The 20,950-nt window shown below is 65.9% G+C and overlaps 1 protein-coding gene across 2 annotated transcripts; it reads right to left on the reverse strand.

Moving 5' to 3' along the window:
* Positions 1-272: 272 nt before the first annotated feature.
* Positions 273-20,923, reverse strand: PWWP2B (PWWP domain containing 2B). Of its 2 annotated transcripts, none has more exons than XR_011462727.1 (3): positions 20,642-20,923; positions 8,653-12,859; positions 273-771 (listed from the first exon to the last, which is right to left on the reverse strand). XR_011462727.1 is itself a non-coding variant. In XM_070363285.1 (3 exons), exons 1-2 carry the CDS (start codon positions 20,764-20,766, stop codon positions 11,299-11,301), a joined length of 1,686 nt encoding a protein of 561 aa, XP_070219386.1. In that variant the 5' UTR covers positions 20,767-20,923; the 3' UTR covers positions 273-771; positions 11,283-11,298. The 2 variants fall into 2 exon arrangements, 1 of the variants encoding a protein (XP_070219386.1); XM_070363285.1 differs by having other exon boundaries at positions 11,283-12,859.
* Positions 20,924-20,950: the final 27 nt, after the last annotated feature.

The following is a 20,950-nucleotide window of genomic DNA, read 5'->3' on the forward strand; positions in this document are numbered from 1 at the left end:
GCTGAGCCGAGCCCCCGCTGGGGAGGAGAGGTGCTCTCCCCAGAGCAGGGGCCCGGCCCCCAGGGAAGAAGGGACGCAACCTCAGAGCCTCCAGCACCCGAGGGGTCAGTACCCTCTGGAGGGGCACACAGCTCGGGCCTGCCAGAGCCAGGGCACTTCTGCTCACATCTCTCTATTCTCCTGCATTTAAACCAAGAGCAGAGCTGACTTTATCTTTCTTCTTTTCGGTCTTTAAAGCGACAAAAAGGGGTATGGAATGGACTCTTACAAACGACAGGTGAGGTGTTTATTCTTTTCATGTTGCAGTTTGACTGCAGAGCGGCAGCCTGGGACGGGCGGAGACCGCGTGCCCGGCGGGATGGGAGCCCTGGGCAGGTCAGGGTTCGCGGGGCATGGGGAGGGGGGCGGCGGCGGCCCGCCACGCGCAGCTGCTCGTGCCCAGGCCGGCAGGGAGGTGCCGGGCACTCTGTCCTCGGGGGGCTGCCCTCCCTGCTGGACTCCGGCCTCTGAGGAACCAGAAAAGCTCAAGACTGTGTGGTGGGAATAAATACATTTGGCCGAGAGGAGCCGCTGTGCGCCGGGCGGGGCAGTCCTCACGGGCAGACCCGCCGGCTCCCTGCAGAGGTCCGGAACCTGACTGACCCCGACGGCGGGGTCTCCGCATACAGCCAACCAGAAGGCTCGCAGCGTCCTCGGGTGGGGCGGGGGTGTGAAGGACGCCTGCGACGTTGGGAGCTGCGGGAGGACAGCCCTTCCCTCAGCGTTGGTGACCTGGGGGAAAGCAGAGAGGGACAGAGTAACTCACGTCAGCATCCAGGGCAAGGGGCAGGCCAGCGCCAGGCCAGAGTGCCCTCCCCGAGCGCTCCTCGGCCTGACCCTCAGCCTCCGTGGGCCTCAGGGACCCCACCCCCAGCTCCCACCAGCCCAGGGGTCCTGCCTCCCATGGTGCCCCACCCCCTCTCCTGGGGCAGGGCCCCCCACCCCTGCACCCCCCAGGCCCACCCTGCCTGCCCGGGGAAGGGCTGGGATCCTCTGTGGCTCAGGGACCCAGACCACAGGCTGGTCTGGCAGCCCCGGCCCTAGGCCAGGCTCACGGAGGCTAAAGTGAGGCCGGCCGCTCTGGAACGTTCCAGCCACTCGGGGCTGGGGCTTTCGGGGAGCTGATGGCTGGGCGCACGGCCCAGAAGGCCCCAGTGTGGGTGTGACGGGCACCCCTGGAGACACACGCCCCCTCGCTGGGAGCCCCACCCACGAGAGGCGCCCTCCTGGCTCAGGAGACCTCCCGGCGGGGCGGGGACAGACCTTGGACAGGGAAATCCTTTCTCAAGCGGGTGGGGAGCCCAGGCTTCCACCCTGCCTCCTGATGCGCCCCCGCCTCCCATCTGACAACCAGGGGTTGTCCAGCAGGTGAACCTGGCCACAGGGGCAGCGGACACCTCGGCCCAGCATCTCAGGGTCAACCCCCCACCAAGGAAAGCAGGGGGCTTGCAGGGAAGAGGCCTCCCTGAGTGCAGCAGATGGGGGAGAGTGTCCACCAGCGCCCCCACCCTCCAGCCCTCCAGGCCTCCCGGGAGGCTCCGGGATGGGGTGCAGCCTGGGAGGAGGAGGAGGGCGAGGCCCAGTGTCCAACAGGAACAGGAGGGCCACGCACCCTGCAGCTCCCCGCCCACGTCTTGTTCCTGCACGGGGACGACAGGCAGGCTGGGCTGGGGCTGGGCGCAGACCCCGAGAGCCCTGAGACTGCCCGGCCGCGGGAAAGCCCAGCCTGCCCCGGGGTGTGTGTGGGGGGCCTGGGGGCCAGCCACCCCAGCCCAGGCCTCAGGGCAAGGAGCCTCTCGGACATGCCCGCGCAGCTGACACGCCTGCCCCGGGGCGCGCAGAATCACGAGAGGTGAGCGGGCAGAGGTGTCTGACGCCACCACGTTTCGGAGAGGTTGTTCACAGGGTGGTCGTAAATGGAAACAAACGCTCGGCGTCTCTGGGGCGCTGAGGTCTCCACTTCTCTCAGAGCGCTGGGGCCCAGTGATGACAGAAACGGCCCACAGTGAGGGACATGCGACTGCAGAGAGTGGAGCTGAAGAGAGGCTAAATGTGCCATAATTACCTGTGTGGATAAGCTGCAATTTTTAATATCAGCACCGAATCTTGATTTAGCCAGAAACTATGCTTATGTGTATGTGTGGCAGGGGAACAGGGGTTATAAGTTTGCAAAATCTTCCTTTTCCACAGGAAAACTGTCCATAAAGAACGCTTAAGTTGGGAAATCATGAGACAAGAAGCAGAATGAGTGTAGAAACGTGGAGAGAAATCCTTGCATTATACACTTCACGTCACTAGTGGGTTTTCAAACTGTGAATGTAGGTAACTTCGGTTGGTGGTTTAGCCTCTTAAGTCGTGTCCGACTCTCACGATCCCATGCACTACAATAGCCTGCCAGGCTCCTCTGTCCATAGGATTTTCCAGGCAAGAATACTGGAGTGGGTTTGCCATTCCCTTCTCCAGTGGACCTTCCCGATCCAGGGATCAAACCTGGGTCTCCTGCATTGCAGGCAGATTCTTTACCGACTGAGCTACCAGGGAAGCCCATGTAGCATTGCTTTGGATGAAAATTCAGTAAGGCTTCCCTTGTGGCTCGGGGGTAAAGAATCTGCCCACCAACGCAGGAGACATGAGTTTGAACCCGAGTCCAGGAAGACCCCAGAGGCTGTAGAGCAGCCAAGCCCTGCACCGTGACTACAGAGCCTGTGCTCTGGAGCCGGGGCTGCAGCCACCGAGCGCTCGTGCCCAAGACCCTGTGCTCCGCGACAAGAGAGGCCCCAGCAATGAGAGGCTCGCCCAGCACAACCGGAGAAATGCCTGTGCAGCAACAGAGACCCAACACAGCCCACAATGAACACACAAATTAAAAAAAAAAAATTAAGCAAAAAGAGATGTGCTCAGAACATCTCACTCTACTGTGGACAAGGAACCAAAGCCTTCCTTCATTTGTTTAAAATGTAAAACCCCAGAGATGGATGTGCACAGAGCAATGCAAATGATCCCGCGATGGCCCGCGTCCTCGACGGGCAGGGACGACTCGGGAGGCCTCCTGCTGCCGTCGCTGCTCTCAGTGCAGCCTGCGAGCAGTGACCCCACTGGTCGCGCTGCAGCAAGATGCACGGACGTTCGCCCGCCCACAGCTGGTCATCAGGCTGACTTCTCTCCTCCCCCCAAGGCTCCGGGGAAGCTCCTGGCCTCGAGCGGTAGCCCCACTTGGGGTCTGCAGGAGGAACCCCTCTCTGCCCCACCCCCGTGCCTCCCCACCACCTCAGAGCTCGGTCACAGCATCCACGGGAATAGCCACACTCGGAAACTCCAAGTGCCCCATTAACGCAACATTTCAGCATTTAAAGGGGCTCAAATCAAAGGCAACCCCACATCGCTGCAGAGACACTGGCCCGGGGGGTGATTTGAGTGGCCACAACCCCCTTTGAAGCCATGGCCCTCGTTAGGGAGATGCCCCAACAAGCCTGCACCCTCTGCGACCAGAGGCCTCTCCCAGCAGGAGGAACACGGATGCGGAGTCCCCTGGGGTTCGGGTCCCGCCTCCCAGTCTGACACTCCTTGCCTGGGGCGGCCAGCCGGTGGCTCTCGGAAGGCCGCGGGTCGCTTCTCTCACCCCCGCACCCCCGCCGGCCGACACCACCCCTCTTCAATAATGGGGTGTTCCCTCTGGGCAGAGCGGTCCCTATCCCTCCACCACGACAACCCGGGCAGCCCCAGAGCCCCCAGCCCCGCTGCCCCGCACCCCACCTCGACACTGCAGGAGGGCCACAGGTTCGCGGCAGGCATCCCGGGAAAAGCTCACCTTTCTGGTTCCCCAGGAGGAAGCCCCCGGGGGGTGACTGCGGCCTGACTCACAGATGACGCCTAGGAGGGTGGCCCAGGGCAGCTCGGCGGGCGCACAGCCTTCCACGTCCACGCACAGGGCCTCTGCCACAGCTCCGCCCGTCCACGTGGCCCAGGAAGGCCTAAGGCCCAGCCACTGCCCCTGCCCTGCGGAGACCAGCACGGCCTTGTGGACCCTGAGCACCTGCCTGGCCAGACCCCCGCTTGGTCCCGTGCTCCCTTCAGCCACATGCAGGCTGCACCAGGTCTGGTGAGACCCTGGCCAGGTAACTGGGGAAGGGGCGGGTCCCAGGACGCTGGCTCCCCGGGGCGCAGCCTGGACGGCTGTGTTTGTTTCCCTGTGGGGACACGCGGAGAGTTGACACGTGGCCCACTTCCTCATCCAGAGACCCAGGCAGCCCCTTCCTCCAGCCAGTGCTCCCCTGCCTGTCCAGATCTGCCATGGGGACGAGGTGTGGGTGCCTCCAGCTCAGGGTTCTCAACCCAGAGACACAGTGGGCTTGAAGTCAACGGGCCCAGAGCCTGTCTCCAGGCCCTGCCCTCCCCACGGGAAGCACCTCCCGTCGCCCAGGGTGCTGAGTGGGCGGATACGCCCGGGCACGGCTCTGCCTCCTGAAGGCCAGGGCTGCCTGCTGCACAGGGAAGAGCCTCCCTGGAGACCTGTCTTCCCACTTGCAGGACAGGGTGCCGCAGCCCAGCGTGCAGGGCGCCAGGAACCCGGCTGGGCAGGGGCGGGTTGTGCAGAGTGCCCAGGCCTCCGTGGGTGTTCCTGCGTGCCGGGCAGCGTGTGGGTCTGAGTGTGCAGGAGCTGATTTCCTCGAAGGGGAGACCCCAACAGGACCGCAAAGAACCGGACCGGGATGTGAAGAAGCCCTGACACACAAGAATGCCGGGACGGGGAACCCCGAGGTGTGGGGCCCATCGGGGTCACGGCCATGCCTAGAGCGCTCAGGATTCCCTCCTCGACGAGGCAGTGGCGGCCAGCGGGCACAGGAAAGGCTGGGCACAGCTGCCTTACCACTCAGAGCCAAGAGACAGTGGGCGGCACCCCTGTGTGTCCGCTTCGGTCATGAACACAGGAGGACAGGCAAGCACGGCGGGAAGGCGGCCTGCAGGACAGGGTTGGCCCGGAGGAGCCCGGATGACGCTCAGACGGACCGGGGACCCTCGTAACACGCACCGAATGACAGACACCAACCAGAATGTACAGGAGTCTCCAGAGGTGAAAAGAAAGATGGAATCAGTGACTAATGGTGCCTGAGGTCATGACAACCCCGGAGGGGGCCCTGTCCCCATGACTTGGAAACAGGACTCTAACGTGTCCCCTGAAGGGCAGATCCCAGGCACAAAAGGCCTGGGGTTCCCCCAGATCACCACGGCCGAGCTGGTGGCCTCCCTGTGCCAAATGACTCCATATATGATGTAGTCTGCACGTTAACATTTGACAGGTGTCAACTTTTACATGTAAGATGACTGCCGTGCTACTAAGAACCAAGAATTTCAGTACAAGGGGGCAGAGATGCAAATAAAGTGGTAAACGAGTAAAAAAAATCTGAATTAGAAGAGTCCATGTGAAATCATAGCTCTTTTCTCCTGAAGGAAAGTAGCTCCAGGTCTCTGAACTGCGAAGGGCAATTAACAACCTGGGAACAACATGACCCACGGCCAGTAGCCCTCACCCAGGCAGGATGGCTGGACGCCACGCCCTGGAGAGGACCCAGAGCCCCTCGGGAAATGGGGGACCCTGGGCCTAGGCTGGAAACGCCACGCAGACGTAATCCCGTGTCCTGGCAGAGAGCCAGGCCCGCAGCCAGGGACGGCTGCGCTCCTCAGGTGGACTCTGGGGCTGAGGAGCCCTCAGACAGCGATGCATCAAGAGTCATCGGCCTGGATGAAAGCGGTCAGCCCTGTTTACCATGGGCACCTGGTCAGCTGGAAGGCCTGGGCCCTTGTCTGAAGACCACATCTGCATGTGACCACTGTCGCTGCATGTGGCTAAGGAGCAGATCGGGTCACTGGACAGAAGGGCCTCCCGGCAGGCAGCTGAAACCCCGCCACCCGTGGAGGGTCCCACCCGAGTCCCAGGGCACAGCGGTGCAGAGCTCAGGGCCTGGGTCAGCCCCTGCCTGTGCACCCAGGGGCCTCGGACCCTGGGGGAAAGAGGGACGGGCACTTGGAGCTGTCTGTGGCCAGCTGAGGCTACGGCGCCTGCAGGAGGGGCACTGCTGTCCCTGAAGGCACAGGCCCGGAGGCCCTCCCTCGGCCCCTCCCCCAGGCCCAGAGGCCCTCCCTCGGCCCGCAGGGACCCCAGGGCCCCAGAGGAGCGCCTCCACACCCAGGCCCATGTCCTGTGTCGCCCGGCGCCCACCTGGGAGACCATGCAGAGGGGCAGGGCCCAGGCCTCGAATCACAGGCCTGAGTTTCCTCTGGAACAAAATAATTACCACCTTCGCAGACAACCTGAGCTCGCTGAAAGCAAGGCGGAAGTCAGCTGAGAAGCGGAGGCACGTTTTTATTCAGAGTCGGAAGAAAGCAACGCCTCTCCGGGAATTGGTGATGGACACCGAGGCCTGGTGTGCTGCAGTCCACAGGATCGCAGAGGGTCGGACACAACTGAGCAACTGGACTGAGCTGAACTGAAAGCCTGTCTGGGTCGCCGGGCCCGTAGATACAGCTCTGGAAGGGAGAAGCCCAGGAGGAAGCCGGAGCCTGGGAACAGGATCTGGCCGCCTCTGCCCGCGTGACCACGGCTCCGGCAGGGTGAGGCGGGGTGGCCGCCAGGAGCCAGGCTGCAGGGTTTCCGGGCTGGCTTCCCGGCCGCTGTCTTCAGTTCCCGGGAGAGTCACCTCGTGAGGCTGAAAGTGCTGCTGGGGCCCAGCCGTGTGCACAGCCTCCTGCGGGGCAGGGCACCTCCCTCGCCCTGGATCCCCAGCCCAGCTGGACGGGGATGCAAGCTGTGCCTGCACCCACGGGGGCTGCTGAGTGGACAGAGGATACGGTGGGCGACCAGGGTCCCCCCCGGAGCCGTGGGGAAGGCATGACAGGTGTGACGAGAGGAGAGCTCTGAGAGAGCGGATGAGGCTGGAGGGGGCCTCCCAGGGCCTCGTGGGGAGAGGCAGACGCGGCTTCCACACAGCGGGGGCCCCTGATGATGAGGCTGCTGGTACGGCCACAGGCCCGGGGCGCCCGAGCCCCCAGCAGCTGTGAGAGGCTAGAGGACCCTCCCCGGAACCCCAGGAAGAGAACCTGGGTTTTGCATTTGGCCTCCAGAGGTTCCTGCGTTTCCTGCTGACCTGAGACAGGTCATCTGGGACAGCAGCCTTGGGAAGCCACAGAGCCACAGAGCCACTGAGCTCTCTTCTCAGTAAAACCAGGAGCTCCCCAGGGAGGCACAGCTGGGAGACCCCGAAAGCTCTGGCCTGCAGGAAGTAGCTGCCTCGGGCCTGCCCGGCTCACGGGGAGCCTGAGAATTTCCCACTGGGCTGAGAGGCGGGGCACTCACCCCAGGGAGGCACACGGCTCTGTGGGGCCTCGGGACACCTGGACGCTGCTCCCATACCCCTGACTGCCTGGGGCCCAGGGTGCGCTCCCAGGGACCCCACGTTCAGTAGAGGCTCCATCACCGCTTGCCCTGGGTGGGGCCTGGGGGCCAGGTGTGGCCCCCACCCCATCCAGGCTCGCCTGCCACCTCCCCAGGGGCCCTGGGTCCACCCGCCTCTCCACTGGCCTCCTTCCTGGGCTCCCAGGGGCCTCACACCTCTGGTCACCGCTGTCTGCCTCTCCACCACTCTGAGCTGCCCCCACTCCACGGGGCCCCCTCCCGCACCCCTGCGCCTGCCAGTCCTGACCCACCACTTGGCCCCAACCCTCCTCTGAGGCTAGACCCTGAACCGCCTCTGCGCTCAGACCCAGGCACGGGGACGCTAACGAGGTGCTGAGGCTGGTGAGGGCGCAGGGGTCCCGGAGCTCTAGGCGTGCCCAGCAGCCCCAGCCCACCCCCGGGGCCTCTGCCCCTGCTCCCCAGAGCCCCCGACTCCCCGTCCTGGTCTCAGCTGCTGTTCTGGGGCACAGCCTCCCCCATCACACCGCTGCCCACAGCCGGGGCATCTTTCCAACACAGGACAGTCACCCCCGGCTTAATGTCCCACCGTAGCGCTCCTTCTCTGAGGGCAAGGCCACAGCTAGTGGTCTCTCCCTGCCCCCAGGGAGAGGCCCGGCTCCCTCCTGCCTCCGATGCCCATCCTCACCCTATTAGCTTCCTGTTCTAATCTCGGCTGTACGTCACCTCCTCCAGGAAGCCTTCCCAGAGCCCCAGTCCCAATCAGCTTCCTCACCAGACACTCTGCCCAGAGGCCCTTGTCCCCTTCTCGGCACATTCCTGCGCATGATCACACATGAATCCGGAGAGGTGATTCACAGCCCTCCCCCCGCCCGCCAGGCGAGGGCCACGGTGACTGCACACTTCCGTCCGCATCCAGCAGAGCATCTGGTCCTGGCTGGGTCGGGGGGTGTGCGAGTAGGGAGGGAAGTGGTGACCACAGGGTCTGAGGGGAAGAGGCCGGGGGGCTTGCGCCACGCCTGGCAGGTGGGGGGCCTGACCCGCCCTGCCCTGGGGGCACCCCCATCAATCACACCTGCGGGGCCCTCGCCCCTGATCAGTGGGCACTAGGAGCTGCCTGGCCCATCCGGTCAGGAGCACAACCCTGCCCCACGGGGGGACGCGGAGGAGCCCAGAGTACACAGCCAGACAGGCCGCTCACTCACCCTGCACCTGGGGGCACGTGCCGGTCACCCCAAGACAGACGGGGAGCTGGGGCTCAGACGGGGCCGGGGCCGCGCCTGCTGGGTGCCTGTTCCCCGCCGTGGCACAAAGGGCTGGGGGCAGGACCTGCCAGCCTCCCCAGTGCCCTGGCAGCCGGCCTGTGGGCAGCTCTCAGGATGCTCACGTGGGCACCCACCTCCCGGCGGAGCCTCCAGCAGCCCTGCGAGGGGGCGGGGCGTCTCAGGGTCGAGGTCTGGGCTCTCTGGAGTCCAAACCCCACGTTCCCCACACGGCCTCCATCAGCTCCTGGGGATGGCAGGGCCCTGCGCCGGGCTGGGCAGCCACGTGGGGCTGCAGGACTGCCTTTCCCAGCAGGCCTCCCGCCGAGCTCCCAGCCCTGGGACCACCCTCTGGTACCCGGCTCCTGGACACCCCGGCCCTGCCCTCAGCACCCCACAGGACACCCCACCTGCATCTCACACAGGTTCTGCGGGGACCCCCTGGGCCAGCCCCAGCGCCCTCAGCTTGCCCGGGGAGCCCACCAGGGAACCCACCTTCCCCAGCGAAGGCAGCTCCGTTTCCCCTTCAGAAAGCAGGCCGGACAGGCTGCCCGCCAGACACTTGACACTTGAAAGCAAGTGTGCCCACCGGAAGACCACCGACCCCACCCGAGCGCGAGACCCCGGCTGGCTGACGCCCGCAGACCAACCACCTGGCTGGCACAAACCTCAGCAGTCTTTAATCCTCAAGAAACAAAACCCAAAAGCCCATCAAGCAAAACCACTTTGCTTTGGCGCCGAAAGGATTCAGCAACCCCCACCGCCCCCCCACCCCAGGCTCCCAGAGCCCCAGGAGCCAGGCCCCCGCAGCAGGCAAACTTGTCTGGTGAGATTCCTCCTCTGCCTCCAGATAAACACAGCGAGCCCTGAACCTAAGGGGCTGCCTTCTTTCTCACAGGGTGTGTGGGCAAGCCGCCCACCGCCCCAGGCCAGAGACAGGGTGGGCCGGGCTGGGAGCCGAAGGGCACGGAGAGAGACAGGGCCCGAGTGGTCCCAAGGCCAGTGGGACGAGGCCACAACAGAGAGATGCAGGGGAAACGGGAGGCCAGGTATCGGGGCCGTCTCTGGGCCCCTCCCAATGGGGTGCCCTGACTCGACACCCTCGCTGGCTTGACGCCCCCTACCCCAGGGCGCTGCCACGCCCACACCCCACACAAAGGCCAGAACCGATGGGGGAGTGCCGGGTTCCTGGGAGGAGTTTGTGCCCAGAGTTCTGGGAGCACTCAGGAGGCACAGGGAAGGGGGGAGGGGAACGAGGCCTCAAGAATCCCAGCAGGGACCCCAGCCCAGATGTGCCCCTCGTCCCTGCTTCTTCAGTCCCAGGACCCACTGCAGCCGGCCCAGCAGTGAGGCGGCAGCAAGCACTCCTTGAACCCCCCTCCCCAACCACCGGCCAGCTGACCCACCCAGCCCTGAATCTGGCATTGCCCGGGAAGTCAGCACAGACAGGTGGATGAGCTGGACAGCCAGGCCAGACAAGGTCACCCGAAGGTTCAGAGACGAGGGCAGAGGCCCAGACGAAGGACAAACCCCAACTGAGTCGGGGCGCCGGCCCGAGGCCACAGGGCCAGGTAGGGGCCACGGGCTGCCCCGCACTAGGGACCCCGACATGCCCACTGTGGTCCACCGAGGCAGCCTGGAGCCTCGAGCGGCCACAGCCTGCCTCGAGCCAGCAGAGGAAGGGGCCGGCCCTCGGACCTGCTGCTGCCCAGGGCCAGGGCTTGGCATCAGACACTACCAACCCCACCTCCTTGCATCTCAGGCCCCGGGACTGCTCACAGCACACAGCTCGGCCCCTCGCTATGTCCCGACAGCCCGCGAGGTGACCAGACAGGTCACACAGTGACCCACCCCACCTGGGGACACCCGGCCCCACAGAGGCTCCAGGTGGGGCCACGGCCGGGGGTCCCACAGAGTGCCCCCGGGGTTGGAGACAGAGGCCATGGTACTGGACGAGGCAGATCCTGGATGCCCTCCAGGAGCCTGGAGCCGCAAGCCCCAGGCACCACGCCGCGGCTGATGAAGAGGAGTCCCCCTGGCACCAGGAGAGGGGCACTGGGCCACAGGCACCACCTCTGGGGGAAGGCAGCTGAGCGACCTTCCTCCTTTCTGCGAAGTCGGACCCTTGGACACACCTGCCAGCCTGCAGTAGGGGAAGGGCAGGAGGGAGACAGCCCCGTCCGTCTGGGAGGGAAGAGAAGCAGAGCAAGCCCCTCCTCCGCCCACCCCAGCCACCGGCTCTCCCTTTTCTCCAAAAGGCGAACGGAAGAGCAAGCAGATCTTTCATGGCCTTTGAAAAGTGGCCACAAAACACAAACTAGCTCTGTTCTCTGCCCAGGTGGTTGACGACCCGCCCGCTCTTAAAGCGTCTCTTCTGTGATCCGAAACGTTGAGGGGACGTTGCCAGCGAGCAGGACAATCTTCCAGACCACCCGTTTTGGAGTGGCGAGCCAGCCTTGCCAAGGGCATCCCTCACCCCCTGGCTCACCGAGGCCCAGGCTGGAGGCACAGCCCAGCCACAGACGCAGGCTCAGGGCGGCTGGAGAGAGGCAGCCCTCCATGCACACACTCACCTGGCTGGGAACCCGGTTACGTTTCGAACTGGGTTAAGAGCTCCCTTATTTCTGGGGCCACGTGCTGGGCGGCATTGGCGGCCTCTGTGATAGCTTTCCGATACATCCCCTTCTTCTTACGGTTAAATCTCAGTTTGAAAAATTCAGAGAAAGGGGACAGTTTTGAGGTTGACAAAAATGATGTAGTTGGAGAACCAAACCACGAGACTTTCGCTTCTTGCCAGGAGGGCTCCCCGTCCTCTTTCTGGCTAAGACTAATGTCCAGAACACGTGCCGGCCACCAAGGGAAGCCGTGAACCTTACCCCACACAATGTCCCCTACAGCCACGGTCCTCCCGTCCTCGGTAACGCACTTGGAGACGCTCTGCGTGTGCAGCCTGACCGTCAGGGGTGGGACTGTGGGCCTCGTGCCCTTGGATGAAGAGGGCACGCCATCGCCAGGCGAGAGGTCGCAGGTGTCCGGCAACGTCCCATCCGAGCCGGACGACTTGGACTCGTCCAGGCTGTCGCTGCTCCATGCCAGCTCGCTGGTACAGCCGCTTCTCCCGGGGCAGGTGGCGAGGAAAGCCAGCCCGGTGTTGTCGGGCCCGTGGGCACCCCGGGGACACCCCTTGCAGTCATCATCCTCGCCAGAGCTCGCGGAGGACGAGTCCGCCAGCCCGCCGCGGTGGGTGGCGCCGTCGGCCGGGAGCCCTCGGCCCTTGAGTTCCTGCACCAGCTCGGCCCTGTAGACGGGCTCCTGCTCGCCAGCCCCCAGGCGGCGAGGCTTCAGGCGGATCTTGGGGGGCGGCGGGGTGGCCCCGGGGGGCAGGGGCCGCGTCAGCTTCAGCTTGGGAATGGAGGCGGGGGCGCCTGCCGCAGGCCGGTCCCTGGGAGGCTCGGGGTCCAGGCCTCCGGGCGAGGCCGGGGGTGGACAGAAGGGCTCCAGGGAGCCGTGCACGCGAGGGGGGATCTCCACCACCTCCCCGGTGCCCTGGGGCGTGCTGTAGGAGATCTTGATGGCCGGGCTCCGCGGCACCCCCGGCCGCGCCTCCTCCCGCCGCTCGCGCCTGCTCTTCTTGGCGGCGGCCGCGTCGCCTCCTCCGTCGGGGTCCTCGGGCTTGCGGGGCTCCCTGCGTGGCCGGGGGGCGGCAGGGGGCCCGGGGCTGGCCTCCGGGGGGCTCTGGGTGCTCTTGCACTTCTCACACAGCACTTGGCGCGGCCGCAGGCGGATGGGGCTCAGGGCCAGGCGGCCGGGGTCGCGGTTGCGGGACAGGCGCCGGCGGGTCCTCTTGACGCCCCGGGGCGGCGGCTGCGGCACCCACTGCCGGTAGGTGTTCCTCAGCCAGAGCGGGGGCGGGAAGGGGGCGCCTTCGAAGTAGGGTGGGAACGGGGGCAGGCTTCCGGCCGGCAGCGGCGGGACCGGCGGCAGGGGCGGCTCGGGGGGTCCGTCCCCGCCTTCAGGCGCCGGGGGGCCGGTCCCCAGGGGCATGGCCTCCGCGTCTCCCTCCGCGGGGGACGGGCCGTGGCAGCCGTTGACAGGGGCGTCCTGGGCCTGGGTCAGCGGAGCCAACGGGGGCAGGCCGAAGAGGCCAGACCTGGTCGTGGGGAGACAGAAAGGGGCGGTCAGCACAGGGAGGACCCCCGCGCCCAGCCCCCGCGCGGGGGGCGGGGGCCCAGCAGGATCTCCCGGCTTTAACAGAGGCACACCCCCCAGCACCCGCCCGGGGCAGCCCAGGTGCGGGCTGCGTGCTCTGAAATCAGGCGCTCAGCATCAAGCCCACGGGCTGACAGGCACTGAGCATCCAGGCCTCTGTTCCTGGAACGAGGAGAACTCACAGCTGCAGACCCGGAGGCCCAGGAAGCCGGCAACCGGGGCCTCCGTTCCTGGACAGGCCTGGCCCAGCCTGTGGGGACCCAGCTGCTGTGTGGTCAGTGGCCCCTGCCCACAGGCCTCATCCGCTCACCCCCTGCTCCCTGAGGGCAACACTCCCAGAAGGAAGATCCCGCCTGCGTCCCCAGGGGGACCGTCAGGCCCAGGAGAGCCCACGGGACCGGGGTCCCTGGTGCAGTGTGTTTGGGGGCGGGGGCCACTCACAGCCAGGCCCAGCAAGCCCCAGGCCTGAGAGTCAGCCTGCTCCCCCCTGAATGCTGCTTTCAGGTGAGGGCATCCCCCACAGGTGGCCCGTGCCCACTATGACCTGGAAGGACCACCCCTCCTGCCTGGTACCCTGGCCCCTTCCCTCTGTCCTGCAGGTCCAGAGAAGGCAGGAGGCTGCCCTCCCACAGGGACCCACAGCTGAGGCCAAGTACGTGGCCAGCACCCCAGGGCTCCCCAGAATGGCCCGCGCTTGCTTCGAACAGCTTCAGGGCAGTACCCTTCCAGAGCGCTGGCCAGCCGGCCTTGCGTGCTGGGGGTGTCTGAAGTCACATGTCATGAGGGAGCCACTCCTGAAGCAGCAGAACACTGCTCCAAACAACGACAGCCAAGCCCAAACAGACTGCACGTCCTCCGGCAGCGACACACCACTGCAAACACCGCGGTTCCATCTGTAAGACCGCTTAAGCTAAAAGCTGTTAGTTTTCATTTTCCAGCACAGAACAGACTTTCAGACAAGAGTTTAGAATACTGCACCTCCATCTCTCCCTCCCTTGTGTAATTCAATCACAGCAGAAAAGATAAGTGAGCTTTGCTGTTTCGAAGTTTCCAAGTGACTTCTGCTTCTACTGTTCCCCAGAAGAACCAAGGCTGCTAAGACCAACCGACTGACCATGGCAGCTCCATCTGCAGCCAGGTGGCCGAGGGCACCTGTGGCCGGAAGGCTCCTCCCCGCCCCCGCCAGGGGATGGGTGCCCAGGGACACAAGGAGGCTGGAAGCCGGGTGCAGGCCACTTGAGAAGCGGGGACCGCAGAAGCAGGCGAGAGGGCTGAAGGCAGCGGCCAAAGGCCCACGGCCTCCCTGACGGTCCGTCACGGGAGGGCACGTCCGCCATGGGAACGCTGTCCAAGTTCTATTGAATTCAAGATCACCAGTGAATGCCCAGTGCTGTGTGCTGTGCTAAGCTGCTCCAGTCACGTTCAGCTCTTTGCAACCCTGTGAACTGTAACCCACCAGGCTCCTCTGTCCACGGGATTCTCCAGGCTAGATTACTGGAGTGGGTTGCCATTCCCAACGCCAGGGGATCTTCCCCACTCAGGGACCGAACCTGAGTCTCTTACATCTCCTGCATTGGCAGGTGGGTTCTTTACTGCTAGCACCACCCAGGAGTCACATCAAACTTTATCAAATCTGAAAGTGAGGTTGCTCAGTTGTGTCTGACTCTTTGTGACCCCATGGACTGTAGCCTGCCAGGCTTTTCAGTCCATGGGATTTTCCAGGCAAGAATACTGGAGTGGGTTGCCATTTCCTTCTCCAGGGGATCTTCCTGACCCGGGGATTGAACTCAGGTCTCCTGCAGTGCAGACAGACTCTTTACTGTCTGAACCACCAGGGAGTCCCAGTTTAGAGCCATTAAGGGAAACGTATCAAAGCCCATCTCCCCTGAATCTAGTCTTCATGGGAGAGCTGCTAGAGGGGGTGGAAGGTTCACACTTCAATGCCCAGAGGGTCCAGCGAACCAGGGCCCTGGCCTCCTGTCCTCTGCTTGGCCACGAGGATGCAGCTCATTCAGCTGGCTCACCGCTGGCCTGTGACCTGCGAGTGTGACTGAAGGAGGAGGGGGTGAGGGCTGCAGAGAGAGAAAGGTGGGGTGGCGGGGGCAGCGTCCAGCCAGGGGCCAGCAGTGGGGACCTGGCCCCTCTGGGGTGGATTCTGCTTGGGGTGGTGGGCAGCCATGGCAATTTGGCAGTTGATCCTGCCCCCCTGCCCCCCCAGCCCCAGCAGATCAAACCAGGAGGCCGTGGAGGCCGTGAGCCCCGCTCTGGGGTGCAGGCCCCCCTGAGCACTGGGCTGCGGCCCGAAGGCGGTGCTTCCCTCCAGACGGTGGGTGGCTGGGGACCGCGGCCGTGGCCGGCACGGCAGGCCCCGTGACTGGGGCACTTCCTTCCCGGAGCGGCCGCCCAGCCCTGGCCCTGGCCACACCCACGCCTACCGGTGGGTAAACAGGGCCAGCAGGACCCTGGCTGCCCAGCTGGGGGCCGTGGGCAGAGCCCCGTCTACAGCCCCGTGAGGCGCACAGGTCACCATCCCAGCTCTCGGCTGGGACAGGGAGGCTGGGACAGGACAGGGGGCGGGCAGGGTCTGAGCTTGCCCCCCAGCTTGGGTGCCCCGGGGCACAGAGACGGCTCCAGCTCAGGCTCCTCTCTCAGGGAAGGACCTCAGCAGCTTGGCCCCACGGGGCACCTCCTGGACCCCCGGCACAAGGTGTGGCACCACTGAGGTTTGTGCGTGACCATGGGGCTGGGCCCCTGGCAAGGCCGGGCTACGCGCATGTGGGCCTGCACTCAGGGACGGAGGTGCGGCTGGCCTGGCAGAGCCCCGCAGCGACAGTGCAGGGCCTGGCAGGAGGTGGGGGGCCTGGGGCCAGAGACACGGTCTGCCAGGCCCCAGGGAATGACCTGGGCCCCACTGTCCACCCTCTGCTGTGCTGAGGGTCAGAGCCTACTGGGTCCTCCAGGCAGCCACCCCCAAGTTCGGGAGAAGGAGCTGGGAGGGGAGCCTGGGGGCTGGGGAGACCCACGGGCAGAGCAGGCCCCCCACACCCACTCAGAGCAGGAAGCCTGAGGGGGCCTGGAGCAAACCGCAGCCCCGAGGAGGGACGGGGGAGACAGAGCCAGAGTGAGAAAGTGGGAAGTTTGCAAGGGCGGCTTTGGCCATGAGGCTTATCGGGGGTCAGATCCCAAAGCAGGATAGTTCTGCCCCCAAGGGCACAGGAGACAGAGTGCCCAGGGTCCCCCGATGCTCTGTCCAGGGGAGAGCACGGCCGCCCACAGGGGCACGGGGCCTGGCCGGCCGTCCTCGGCGCCACAGCAGTGGCCAGGCCTCCGCTCACCCTTGTCCTGGGCTTCATGTATGTCTCCAGCTGAGCAACCCCGCCAGGGCCGCCCTGGTGGGCCCACAGCCAGGAGGAGCCAGCCAGGCAGCCTGCTGGAGCGCGAGACACCCCACACACCCACCGCGGCCTCCCCTCCGCAGGCCTGGCGCCCAGCAGCAGCCTCTGGGCCCAGCCGGGTTCCCCGGACCTTCCTGCCTCATCCTCCCATGGGGAAAGGCCACCCTGGCGTCCTGTGAAGAGATGGGAAGACCTGGCTCCTGGAACAGAAGCGCCCTGGGGGCCCACCCCGGGCCAGGGTCCAGGGAAGCCTCCTGCAGCGGACATGCTGCAGTGGACGCCCACGTGGGCAGAGCCCACAGCCCCGCGCCCCCAGGCGAGGCCCACCCTGTGGCCGGCTGAGTGCCCCAGCGCTGGTTCAGAACACACACAGCAGCTTCTTTCTCCCACAGGCCTGCCAAACAGACGGCCGGCCAGACAGACGGCCGGCCAGACAGACGGCCTGCCAGACAGACGGCCGGCCGCAGGGCCGGAGCTGGGGCAGGGGAGGGGCGGGCGCTGTGGGAGAGGCAGGCAGGCGGCGCCAGGCTGCCCTGAGGTCCACCTCTGCTCAGGGAGTAGAGAGACAGGAAATGTGGCCTGGACTCCAGAGGCACCCCCCAGGGCCACCCAGGGGACCCTGCCCCCCTCCCCAGGGACACACAGGGGGCCCTGCCCCCCTCCCCAGGGCCACCCAGGGGACCCTGCCCCCCTCTCCCAGGGCCACCCAGGGGGGCTCTGCCCCCCTCCCCAGGGACACACAGGGGACCCTGCCCCCTCCCCAATGGACACACAGGGGGCCCTGCCCCCCTCCCCCAGGGACACACAGGGGGCCCTGCCCTTCCCCTGTGGACACACAGGAGATCCTGCCCCCCTCCCCCAGGGACACACAGGGGACCCTGCCCCTCCCCTGTGGACACACAGGGGACCCTGTCTCTCTCTGAGGACAGCAACCTAGGATCTCTGCCCCAGCTGCTCCCAGGGTCTTGCATCCAGGGTTTTAGAACCATCAGCATCATCCCACTGCGACTCAGTTGACTGTGTCCCTCTCACCTCTCTGAGGGTGCCCACAGAAGCCCAAGGCCAGGCCCCTCACCACCCCTCCTCTCCACCACCCGCCTTGGAGTGGCTCCAGAGATCAGCCATGCCGGCCTGGTCCCCTGGTGAGGCATCTGCCCGCTGGCTGCAGGTCCTGCCGGCCTGTGGTGCACTGGGCACCCCCACACTCAGCTCCCCAAGGGCAGGGGAAGAGCCAGTGGGGCCTGGGCGTGTGTGCCTAGATGGAGCAGGGGCCCCCCCTGCCCAGGGACCAGCCAGGGCGGGGATTCTTGGCTGGTCTCCAGAGACTGAGTCTCCAGAAGCCTCAGTCGCCACCCCGCTGAGTGACTGAGTCAGTGACAGTCGTTCAGTTGTGTCTGGCTCTTTGCGACCCCGTGGACTGCAGCCCACCAGGCTCCTCTGTCCATGGAATTCTCCAGGCAAGAGTACTGGAGTGGGTGCCATTTCCTTCTCCACCCCACCCCCTGGGCGGGTCACAAAGGCTCACACCCAATCTTTCCAGCAGAGGGGTCCAGGAGCCTGCGCGGTGATGGCCCGGGGGATTCACACTGGGAAGTTTAAGAAAGCCCGGCTCAGAGGTCAAGGCCAGGCCTGACAGGCAGCTGGCCCTCACGCCCTGCCTGGGGACCCCCTCTCGGAGCCTTCGCCGTCTCTGGGCTGCCCCCTCTGAGGTCCCTGAGCAGAGGCACACCCTAAAGTCGCCTGTGAAACAACGCCCACATCTGCCTGGGCCCTGGCCTGGACACAGGAGCCACGGCGGCGCAGCAGGAGATGCAGGGGCTGGGCCCGAGGCTCAGGCCGTCTCCTTGCGCACTGACTGGGTGTGGACTCAAGAGTCCCCGAAAACCTGGCTTCAGCCCACACGGCAGCCGGGCAGTAGGTTCAAGGCTGGATGGGGGGCACTGGGCACCGAGTGCCTCCCACCTGCTGGGAACTTGGCCTGGCCTCTGAGGACACACGCGTGTTTGGCTCAGGGCCTGCAGTGAGGGGCACCGCCTCCTGAGTGCCCTCAAATTAACACTGGTAGCTGGGCCCCCTGTGAGAACTGCCCGTCCCGGAGGATGTCCCCCGCTCTGCCTGTGTGCTCCAGCAAGGCTAACACAGTGGTGAGCGGCCCGCGCCCCACAGGGGCACTGCGGGCGCAGTGGCCTGCTGCCCTGGCCTGACCCCACACTAGCCCACTGCTCGGGGACCGCAGGCCCCGGGAGGGGGGTGGTGCTTGCAATCCAAGCCCCCAGCTGCTCTCTCTGCCTGTCAGTGCCCACGACCGGGAAGGGGCCCGGCCGGTTGGCCCTGTCCCCGTGGCATGGAGCGGGGAGTGCTCCAGGGAAGGCAGGTGGGTGCTGAGGACCCTGAGGCCTGAGGCCAGGCCCCCTCTGCCTGGGACACCCAGCCCAGGCCTCTGGACCCTGCCTGACATGCTGGCTGTGAACTTGAGCACTCATAATATTATGGGAGAAAAGTGGGATCAGGATGAAACTGAAGGTGACTGCAGAGGAGAGCGGGGTAGGCAGGGGCAGGGACAGCTTTGGGGCCAGGCTTCAGACAACTGGGGGGCTGGGAGAGGCCAGGTTAAGCCTTAGACTCTCTGTGGGGACTGGGGGGCCCACTCAAGCCAGAAAGGGGCGCTGCCCAGCTGAGCTGTGCCCATCGAGGCCCGGCCCCTGGCTCCGTGGGCGGCTCCGGTTACAGACTCATGTGGCCGTGGCAGGGCGGACGCCCACACGCCCTACAGCTGCCAGTTCCCATGCTGGGATCCCAGCAGAGCCTGCTTCCTCCACGAGCGGGTGGGGAGCGGGTGGGGAGCGGGTGGGGAGCGGGTGGGGAGCTGTGCAGATCTCTGAACCAGGGCACCCACAGGCCACAGGGCCGGGAGCCCTGGCTGGAGGCAGAGAGCAAGGGCAGCGAGCCTGCAGCCTCCGCAGACACCCCCAGCTACGAGTCTACCCTGCAGCCTCCTTTGTCCTGAGTCAGGGAGCCCAGAAAATGGGGGTGGGGGGGCCGCTCCTGCAAGTGTCCGCTGCAGAGAGGAAAGGCCAGGCAGGGCTGTGCAGGAAGGCTGGAGTGCGGCCTGCCTGACGGGGAAGTGCCGGCCACCGGCGGCAGGGGACCTTGGCCACCCCAGGGCGCAGGCTTGGCCCTCCTGAGGGGCTGTGCCTGCAGCCTGTGGGGGTCACCGGGTCCCACCAAGCGCTCCCTGCAGTAGCTGGCTCCGAGCAGGGTGACAAGTCACCTGGGAGGCCATATGTTAAGTCACATGACTTGTACATAAATGGCTCTGGCACATCTAATGAGGAGATAACGCCAGCAGGGTGACTGTTGAAAGGTGACAGTCCTCCCGCCACATCCATGCCGCGGGCACAAACCAGGCCTGCACCGAGGGGCGAAGCTGGGCCTCTGCAGAGGGGAGGTGGTTTAGGATAAGGCCCAACCCGAGCCTCGAGACATTAGCGCCTGATTAATGCCTAATCATTTATCTGCGCGACAGCAAGCTACCATGTGACACTGTATCCAGGAGACTCTTTCCAGCTGCAGAGCTCCCTGCCGCCGGTGCACAGGTGCCTGTCGGCGCGTGGACTCGCCCCAGGCCTGCCTGGGGACCCCCTCCATCAGTGACGCCCGGATCCCGCGGGGCACCCCCTCGCAGCTCTGCAACTTGTCTCTTTTCATCCCTGCTCCGCCTGGGGGCTCCTCAACCCCAAACAGTGTTCTCAAATCCTGCCGCCGGACACAACTGCTTGCCCTCTGTCCTCACCTCAGCCCCGACTGCGCCCGGGAGCCGGAAGAGGGCTTTTCAGGGCCCGCGGAACCCCCTCTTGTGAGTAACCCCCAGGCAAGTGCGGCAGCGCACGGGAGCCCGCCCCCCCGCACCCCCCAACGGATGACAATTCTGAACAGAGCCGAATTCAACAGTGCGTCTGAACAAAGAAAAGTGCGTTAATTATGGCAGACGTGCGGAGTTAGGAGCCCGGCATCGCGGCGGCTGGCGCGGGGGCTCGGGATCCACGCGCCGCGCCCGGGCTCCAGCCCGGCGTCCCCCGCTGTCCCCCGCCCGGCCGCGCGATCCCCCGCCCGAAAACTCGCGACGACTTTGAGAACCACTTTTGCCCCCCGAGAGGCGACCGCGCTAGCGCACCCCGAAACTGGGACTGGGGAAACCGAAAGCGCGCGGGCGCAACGCCGCCCCGCCCCGGAGCGGGCCCCGGCCTTGGGCCAGCGCAGGGGGAGGGGGGAGGTGTCCCGAGGGGAATCCGGGGGCGTCCCGGGCTCGCGCCCCCGCCCCCGCTCACTTTTTTGTGCAGTCCAGCAAGATCCCGGCGAAGCTGCGCTCGCCGCAGCTCGCGGTGACCAGCAGCGCGCCGTTGACGACCTGCTCCACCCGCACGGGCAGCCGGCAGCCGGCCCGCGGCTCCATGCTCCGCGTCCCGGCCCGGCCCCCGCCCCGCGCCGGGTCAGCCCCGCGCGTGACGCCGCCCGCCGGCCGCCTGACGTCACAAAGCTCCGCTCGGGGCGGCCTCCGCGAGCGGGCCGGGGGCGCGGGGAGGGGCGCGCGGGGCACCGGCGCCCTTGGACGCGCGCCTGGCCGTGCGGCCTCCACA

Source organism: Bos mutus, chromosome 26 (genome assembly GCF_027580195.1).
Source record: "Bos mutus isolate GX-2022 chromosome 26, NWIPB_WYAK_1.1, whole genome shotgun sequence".
NCBI lineage: Eukaryota > Metazoa > Chordata > Mammalia > Artiodactyla > Bovidae > Bos > Bos mutus.

What these genes read in the sequence shown, in the direction of transcription:
- PWWP2B (XM_070363285.1), bottom strand. Translation starts at nt 20,766, where the DNA reads ATGGAGCCGCGGGCCGGCTGCCGGCTGCCCGTGCGGGTGGAGCAGGTC. An exon ending in TTGCTGGACTGCACAAAAAA is followed by an intron (nt 12,860 to 20,641) that starts GTGAGCGGGGGC and finishes CCCCACGACCAG; the next exon opens with GTCTGGCCTCTTCGGCCTGC.